The sequence below is a fragment of the Coenobita brevimanus genome, chromosome 30 (genome assembly GCF_032717465.1).
Source record: "Coenobita brevimanus isolate Jiangsu-jjx chromosome 30, ASM3271746v2, whole genome shotgun sequence".
Classification (NCBI taxonomy): Eukaryota; Metazoa; Arthropoda; class Malacostraca; order Decapoda; family Coenobitidae; genus Coenobita; species Coenobita brevimanus.
In genome coordinates, this window is record NC_136983.1 from 27,643,595 (window position 1) to 27,652,757 (window position 9,163).

The 9,163-nt window shown below is 51.6% G+C and overlaps 1 protein-coding gene across 1 annotated transcript; it reads left to right on the plus strand.

The window, feature by feature from the left end:
- The first annotated feature begins 5,767 nt into the window (after positions 1 to 5,767).
- Positions 5,768 to 7,387, plus strand: LOC145395269 (uncharacterized). Its single transcript, XM_080268950.1, has 3 exons — positions 5,768 to 5,955; positions 6,246 to 6,474; positions 7,196 to 7,387. The coding sequence occupies exons 1-3, from the start codon at positions 5,768 to 5,770 to the stop codon at positions 7,385 to 7,387; spliced, it is 609 nt and encodes a 202-aa protein (XP_080125076.1).
- The last annotated feature ends 1,776 nt before the right edge of the window (positions 7,388 to 9,163 follow it).

The following is a 9,163-nucleotide window of genomic DNA, read 5'->3' on the forward strand; positions in this document are numbered from 1 at the left end:
AACTAAGTGAATTTTTCTCTTTGAAAGTTGGGTTGAAACAGGGATGTGTCATGTCTCCATTGTTGTTCAATCTGCACATGGATGGGGTAATAAAAGAGGGACAAGGCAGGGTAGTGGATGTTGGAGTGGCCCTGGTGAGAGAGGATAGTGTTTGGAAACTCCCTGTACTGTTGTTTGCAGATGATACTGTGTTGTTGAGTGAAGACAAAGGGGAGCTGCAAGGCTTGGTGGATGAGTTTGGGAGAGTGTGTAAGAAACGGAATCTAAAGGTGAATGTAGGGAAGAGTAAAGTGATGGTCTTTGAGAGAGGTGAAGTCAGTGAATGTACAGCGAGGTTGGATGGTGAGGAATTGGAAAATGTGAGTACGTTTAAGTACTTGGGTAGTGTGATGAGTAAGGATGGAGGTTTGGAGGGTGAAGTGCTTGAAAGGGTACAGCAGGGAAGAAAGGTTGCTGGTTCTTTTGAAAGCAGTGATAAGAAACAGGGAAGTGAGCATGGAAGTGAAAAAGTTACTACATGACAGTATTGTGATACCAACTCTAACGTACGGAAGTGAAGCTTGGACGTTGTTGGAAGGACACAAGTCAAGAGTGAGAGCAGTGGAAATGAGTTATTTAAGAGGAGCCTGTGGAGTCACATGGAGAGATAGGCTGACCAATGAGGATATAAAGGAACGTTGTGGTGTTGATGTGGATGTGATAGGGAGCGTTATGAGGAACACACTGAGGTGGTTTAGCCATGTGGAGAGGATGGAGGGTGAAAGACTGAAGAGAGTGTATGTGAGTGAGGTGGAGGGGGGAAGAGGGAGAGGGAGGCCGAGGATGAGATGGAGGGATGGGGTGGAGAGGTATATGAGAGAGGGGGGTGTGAGTTGGCAGCAGGGCAGTGAAATGGCGAGGGACAGGGCGACTTAGAGGCGATTTGTTTGTGGCCACCCCAAACGGGATTGAGGCGTCTGGCAATATATATGTATATATATATATATATATATATATATATATATATATATATATATATATATATTTAACAAAGGAAAGAAAAACAAATGAATACAAAAATAATACACAAAATTACAGGCATCCTCGATTCATAAAAAAAAAAAAAAAAAAAAAAAATCTGCAACAGTTGGACTTGAGCAGCCATATATTGAAGTTTGGGAGTAAGCCACTCTGTGGAAGCGAGTTCCAAGGAGATGCAGTTTGAGGAATAAAAAAATTCTGATAGGCTGAGGTTCTGGAATGTGGCTGTATATATGTATTGGTCACCCCTATGAGAAACCCATGGAAGGGTGTTCAACACCGATCCCAGGAAGGACCCACGGCCCTACACCAACCCCAAGAGACCACGGAGTGGCATACAGAGAGCGCGACGGGCCCGAGCAAGATGAGCCTAGGTGTCCCATGGCCCTACGCCCCTCTTCCCCTCAACATGGCCGCCAGCAGGAGAGCAGTCCTGGCCAACAACATCTCAGCCGGGCCAGCCTTCACCAGGATCGGGATGGGACTTGCCTCCAGACAGTCCCAACCAGCACCGTGGTGATGGCCACTGTACGCACCAAGGAAGGAACAGCAATGTACGCCCTTCAGCTGTTGCCATCTGCAACTCCGTGGTGACGGCCACTGTACGCACCAGGCAGGACGTGACAGCCACTGTACGCACGTCAGCTGCAGCCACCCCTGGAAACAGTCCGGTGGTGATAGCCACTGTATGCAACGGGCAGAACGTGACAGCCACTGTACTCACGTTGGCTGGTAAGCCAGGTAGAAGCAGAACCGCGGTGATGGCCACTATACGCAACAGAGAAGGAACGACCACTGAACGCCCTTCACCTGTTGTCTCTAGGGTTTGTGAATCTGTGGTGATGGCCACTGTACGCACCGGGGAAGGGATGGCCGCTGTACGTCCTTCATCCACAGCCCCTGAGACTACCCCTTCGGAGGAAATTCCTGGCTCTGCCCACCACCTATCCGGAGGCCAAATGAGACGTCTCTTTCTCTCTCTTCACAAGTGCAGCCCCCCAGAGGAGTTGCAGTTTGAGGAGTGGTGACGAGGACCTCTCCCAGACCCGGGGATCCACACCCTACAGGCCTCCCCTAGACACTGCCCGCTGCTGACAGACAACACTAGAAAGGGGCTCTGCAGGCAGCCCCTGACTGTGGTCCAACCCAATGGAGACTGCAGTCCTCAGTCATTCAGGGACACCCCCAGGACCCCAGGGTGGGACCTCCCAAGCCCCACCTGCAGACGACCCTTCACCAGGAGCAGACGAAGGCAGGAGCACCTGTTGGCCCTGTTTGGCCACAGTCCAGAGGGCCACCTCCCAGGTCGAGGCCCCACCAGAAAAGGGCCTCCCTGTATGGCAACCAGCAGCCCCACCTGGGCAACCTCACCCCTGGCAGTAGTTCCATGCTCCCTAAGGGAGGGTACGCTTGGTGACCTGCCTCCCATGCCAATGCACCACCTGTAATCAGCCCAGGCCCCAGCAGCCCAAGACAAACCTGACAGTTTCTATATTTCCCTGTATTTTGTGTTACTGTTGTATGGTGAAGCCTGATAATGTCCATACTTACCTGCACCATATATTATTGTTGTATATTGAAGCCTGAGTGTCCATACTTACCTATACTGCACATTATTTTTGTATATTGTACGGATCATAACTAAGGCAATATAAGTGTAAGGTTGGTCTCCCGAGTTTTTATGCCCCATTCATCTTGTAGTGTATTCTAGTTCCGGTCTCGAAAGAGAACCCCGCTCAGTAGCTAGTGTTCTTAGGACGAGAAGTCAGCCTAAAAACACCTAGCATAACACTGGCGGCCAGTGGTGGTTCTTGACCCAAGCAGAATATGGAGAGGAGCAAAACAGGGAAATTTGGCACAATGGCAACCAAACCCCACACCCAACTGCCAAAATTTGATCCTGAACAATATGACATTAATGTATATCTGTTGATGGTTAACCCCTAAAACGCGGCCATTGACAGCCGACCCCCCCCCCCCGGGTGGCGGGGTAGGATCGCGGTCTGAGTACCTGTAGGAAAATATTAGCCAAAAATCAGAGATTAACCCTAGAACATTATACTTGGTATGGCAGACAGTACTTACATTCAGCTTTCTCCAGAGATAGGTGATGAGCCTTCGTGGACTACCCAAGGACTTGTGGAGACTTGCAAAGTTGGGTAACAAAATAATCACTTTCACACCTCCAGCAACCCAGTTTCCCCTCTACCACAGCCTCATTCTGTCACAGTAAACTTTATACTACAACGTACAGGAGTTTGGAATCCGTATTTGTACAATAAGCACTGAAAATAAGGCTAAAATCAACGAAGCGTACGGCCGACATGCAGCGCGACAGCGGTCTTCCCGTCACTCAACAAACATTTCCATTTTCACAGGTAAAAACACGTATACTACATTATTTTCAATCATATTACTTCCCAAAAGATCACTGCGGCGCACTTTTATTCTGCCTTATGCCCGTCACTTTATTCTCGTTCCTGTTGGCCACTCGCACTGACTCAGAAGAGCTAGAACTCGCCATAATGTCACTGTGAAAGCCTGCAGTAAACTGACGCTAAACAGGGGCAAACCGCACGAAAAAAAGCTAGTGTGACAACTGGGGAAACAGGCGTTTCCTATTAGCATAAACTGCTTGTGAGAGGAGAGGGTAGATTTACAGTTCTGAGCAGTCAGAGCGCTGCCATATATCACAGCCAGGCTGGCCGGGCCATGGTGGGGGGGGAGAGGGGAAAAACGCGATACTTGGCAACAACAGAGGTCAGTAGTACAAAGGTCAAGTATGCTAATTGTAGCTAAAGGGTGGTGGTACTGATAGACAATACCAGCTGGAACATCCTTGCCCGCGTTTATTCAAAATTAAATCGAATCGCAAATGCGATGATCCGCCGTTATGTCCTTTTTGGCGATTGTCGCAAACGTAACGCTCCGTGTTTCAGGGGTTAAGCCATTACTGGACATAGGCATTGAAAACGATAGGGAAAAGATAGCTGTCACTCTTCCGCACGTGGGCAAGGCAGTATCAAGTATAGCCTCGAAGATTGTCACAGAGCTAACATGGGAGCAGTTTACACAGATCATGAAGCAAACAGTCACGCAATCTTTGGGCAGAGCCATAGCTCTGGCACAACTCGATGCCATCACCTACAATGGAAACCTGGATGACACACTCATCCAGGCCAGGCGACTCATCACTGCTGCCTACCTGGAGACCGACACAGTCACACGGGAGCAACACATATTCAACATACTGTTGAGGGTCCTCCCTAGCACCATAAGGGAATATTTTGCCATATGTGACCCTTCAGGAGACCTTGACAGGAATGAGCAGCTCATGTGGCGCCTCCTAGCCACCCGTTCCACCCCCCAACACATCGACACAGTAAGCAAGTTCCCCACCCAGAGGTGAACACAACACCAGAAGCAAAAAACGCCCTCCTCCCAATCAACCCCTTCACCAACACCTTCTGTACCCAGGGCACACCCTACAAAGAGACACCCAAGTCCCAAAGAAAACCCAAACCTAATATCTATCAACCCATGGGAATTCACCACCTGCAGCTGCAGCTGCCCCCTCCACAACATCCATGAACAATTGAAGGCTGCCCGGCTTGCAGGACGACCATCCAGGGGCGCCGCAAGGTATCATTATTAGATGATGAAGGCACCGAGGGTGATGCCTCACCCTCCGACTATGCTGATCCTGGTGAAATGGAGTCTGAAGAGGAGTACATCCCAAAGCAGATGGATTTTTAGGTCCACCCCTGCACCTCCTCACGGTGGCGGGGGCCATCTCGCAGAAATACTGCCCCCCAGTCTATGATAACATGAGGCTGAATGAGGTAAAAGCGAGGCTGGTGGTTGAAGGGGGAGCAGCCAGATCTTGCCTCTACACACACTTCTACTCTGCCACACCTCTGCTTTCTGCCCGCTCTTCCCCACCTCAGCTCACCTTGTAGATGCAGGGGATGGCCCCCTGCCAATACATGGGGAGACCCGGGCCCTACAAGCCGACATCCATCAGCAAGTTTCCTCCAAACACAAACTCATTGTTCTCAACTTAACCTGCCATGCCTATGATACCCACCTGGGGCTGGACCTTCTACAGAAATTACACACAAATATCAACTGCCACAAACGGCGCCTCCAGTTTCATAAACCTCCAGATACTCCTGCTCAGCTACTCTGCACGTGCACACCACACCACTCGCCGTGTTCCCCCATCCTGTCCTCCACCCTACCCACCACCCCCCCTGCCCACCCTCCTCCTCCCCACCCCACCTTCCCCACAACCATTGCTTCTGCCCTGACCATTCCCCCCTAACATAAGGCCTGGCTACACCTGAACAGACCCACCGGCACCTCTGTCCTGTTCTCCCCGAGCTTACCACCAGGGGCCTTCGCCTCCTGCCTACTGTCACCCACCTTTCTCTCCCCCCCACCATGGAGCAGTGCGCTTTGCAAATCTTTCCACCACACCTCTCACCCTCCCCTGAGGATTAGTGGTGGGAGAAATGGAAGAAGTCGAGCCTTGTGAACCCCCCCCCTTTCTCCTGCCACCCGACCGGTGAACAGCCTCAGACTCCTCCTCCTGGACTTCCAACACCTATTTTCATCAGGACCAGCAGATTTCGGCCACATCACGTGCCTCCACCACGAAATCCACACCACAGGGCCACCTATTTGCCAACCTTCACAGTGAAGCAAACCCAAACAATGGGTGGAGGAAGACTAGCAGGTCCATGACATGCTCAATGCCCGCATTATCTCCCCCTCCACCAGCTCGTGGTCCTCACCTGTCCTCCTCGTCCAAAAGAAAGATGGCACCATGTGCTTGTGTGTGAATTATAGAAGACTTAATGATGTGACCATGAAGGACGCCACCCACTTACCCAGGATAGATGACTCCCTCAATTCTCTATACGGGTCATCATGGTTCTCCACCTTAGATCTGCAGTCAGGATATTGGCAAGTCCCCGTCCACTCCAAGGACTGAGACAAATGAGCATTCTCCACCAGTGATGGTAAAATTGCGAATTTAATATCCTCCCGTTCGGACTCTGCAATGCCCCCACCACGTTCTCCCGACTGATGAAGTCAGTTCTCAGCAGCCTCACCTGGGAAATCTGCTGGCCTACCTGGATGATGTGATTGTCTTCAGCAGGACATGGGCCAACCACCTCCAGTGCTTCAAGCAGGTCTTCCTGCGTGTGTGCCTTCCTCAGGCTCACCTCCTACTACCAGCGCTTCATCAAGGGTTTTGCTGACATCACAAAACCGCTCCACAACCTAACCAAGGAAAGCAAACCATTCATCTGGACCAATCCCCGCATCACTTCCTTTCACACGCTCAAATCAAAACTCATCACCGGCCCGGTCGTTGCCTTCCCTGACTACACCCTGCATTTCCTCCTATACATGGACGTGTCTCTAGTGGCAATCAGCACCGTCCTGGCCCAGGAACAAAAGGGATGAGAACACATAATCACCTGTGCCAGCCACACCCTCAACCAAAGCGAGAAGAATCATGTTGCCACCAAGCATGAATCTATCTATATATCTAGGCTGCTTCCCCCAAGGAAAGGGAGGTAGCTGAGACAGGACAACACACTCCCCATTTACTCATCCATTCAAACACATTCATTCGCATCTTAGCCCTAAAGGGGAGAATGGACAGATCCTCACCGCACCACACCGCATATGGGTCAACTGCGCAATGCAATCAGTGACATCTGCAGCAGGGCCCGACAGCAGAGCTGGTTTACCCCTGCCACATCATAACAGACCCATCCCCTTACCCGCACCTGACCTGACTAGCTGATCAGACCAAATGCGGGAGAATATCCCCTCAGGGCTGCATCATCACTTATTCATTCACAATTTCTCTCCATTTATTTCTGTCACGCATCAACACCTAGGAATTATATGGGCTTTGGATCATTTCCAGGCATACCTCTCCAGCACTCATGTCACAATCATCACAGACCACCAATCCCTCCAGTGGCTACAACAACCCAACACCAACAACGCTTGACTAATCAGATGAAGGGTGACCCTAGAGGAGTTTCACTTCGAAATTGCCTACAGGCCAGGTAAACTACACACCAACACCGACGCCTTGTCCGGCCTACCAATCAGTTCCATCAATGCCACCCTCAGCTTTATACAATAATAGCAAGACAAGGAACGCCCACCCTCAATACCACCCAAGATATTCTCCAAGCTCCAGAGGCACGGCAACCACCTGTTTACTCAGGCCCAGCACATAGTCCTCGACCCCAACACCACCATCAATGCCATGACCCACCTACACTCCAATAACGGCCTCCACCTAGAGCACAAAAAAACTGTTGCAAGTGTTCAGTAACATCTACTGGACATCTGGCCCCTCCAAGCTGGCCAAGTAAATCATCTAAGCTTGCCGAGCCTGCTCATTGGGTAACGACATCACCTGCACACCTGGGCCATTGGGAAAAATCACTGCCCACAAACCATGGCAACTACTATCCATAGATGTAGCCCGGCCCCTACCCCACAAAGCCAGGTACAAGTAGATCATAATGTTCATGGATGTTTACTCCAAATTCTTCATCGCCTGCCCAGCCAAGGAGCACCACGCCGTGGACATAGCCGAAGCACTAGTCCACCACGTCTTCCTATATTTTAGAATTCCCCAAGCCCTACACTCCAACAACACCCCAGAATTTACCGGCAAAATCTGGAAAGGACTAGCCACCTTGTTTAGTTACCAGGTCTCTCACTCCTCCCCCTACTGGCCCCAAGGGAACAGAGTATGTGAGAGGAGCCATTGCAAGCTCCTCAACCAAGTGCCGGCTCGAGTACAGGAAACAGGCAACGAGGATTGGCTGGAACATGTTAAAATAATACAGTGGGGCATGAACACCTGCCTGAGAGACGACGGTATCACCTTCCACAAAGGAGAGTTTGGAGAAACCCCCATCCTCCTACCCCTCCAACATCATCTCCAACCACGCTTCCCATCCCCGACCTCCGACCCCCTTCATCACCTCAAGAGGTGATTACACCACCTACAAGAACATCAAGATCTCCAGCCAGATGTCACAACATCCAGCCCCTACAAAACATGAGATTCAGTAGTGGTAGCACGCCTAGCAGTCCCAAACAAAATCTTGCCACAATTAGAGGGACCCTACACTGCCGTTAACGTCCCCATTGCCTATCAAGTTACGTTCCAGCACCATGGCATCACACACACATACCGAAACCGCCACGTGCAACCATTTCGCGCCCCGCACAGCAACACTCACCCAGGCAGCACCCACTCCACCCCCCACCATGCTGTCCCACCATCTCCTGCCTTCCCAGAACATTCTTCTGACTTAAACAATTACTACTTCACAGCTTCCTCATCATCATCATCATTGCCCATCCCCCCATCCACAAACACTTCCCCCACCCAACCTTCCCCCAGCTCCACACCACCCCCACATGCCCCTGACACTTCACCGGCGACCTCATCTGACACCTCACCTCCCGCTGCCACGCCACCACCACCCGACACGCAGGACAATGCCCTGGGATGCCCCCACCCATCCCCCGTCACCCCACCAGAACAACAACACCGCACGATGCCCATCACCACTCCCATGCCCACCACGACTCCCCCACACATACCCACTCCCCACCCACCAGCAACACCACACCACCCCCCAGTCCACCACCACCACCACTTCTCACTCTCCACCACCAACACAATCAACCCACCACCCATGTACTGCCAACACACCACATGAGACACCCACCACCACCCCTACCCCCACACGTTCTTCCCATATGCACACCCCGCGCACCAGCCCCATAACCACAACCAACCCATGTACTCCCCCACCAGGGCATTCAACCGCCTACACAAAAATACCACCTCACCACCAACACTAGTCCCCACCACCACCATGATCAGATCTGGGCGCCTCTCCTGCCCACCAGCAAGATATGCTGCCTCACCCTCCCCCACACCCCCAACATCACCACAACCACCCCCATCAAGCCCCACCAGCCCCAATACAGTCCCCATCACACTGAGACTGCACCAAGCTCAGTGGAAGTTTCAACCCGCCCAATCCCCCAGGGAGGGATTCACACCTGCCCTAGGAGCTCCCAT

What these genes read in the sequence shown, in the direction of transcription:
- LOC145395269 (XM_080268950.1), top strand. Translation starts at nt 5,768, where the DNA reads ATGCTCAATGCCCGCATTATCTCCCCCTCCACCAGCTCGTGGTCCTCA. An exon ending in TCTCTATACGGGTCATCATG is followed by an intron (nt 5,956 to 6,245) that starts GTTCTCCACCTT and finishes TGCCTTCCTCAG; the next exon opens with GCTCACCTCCTACTACCAGC. An exon ending in TGGCAATCAGCACCGTCCTG is followed by an intron (nt 6,475 to 7,195) that starts GCCCAGGAACAA and finishes ATACAATAATAG; the next exon opens with CAAGACAAGGAACGCCCACC.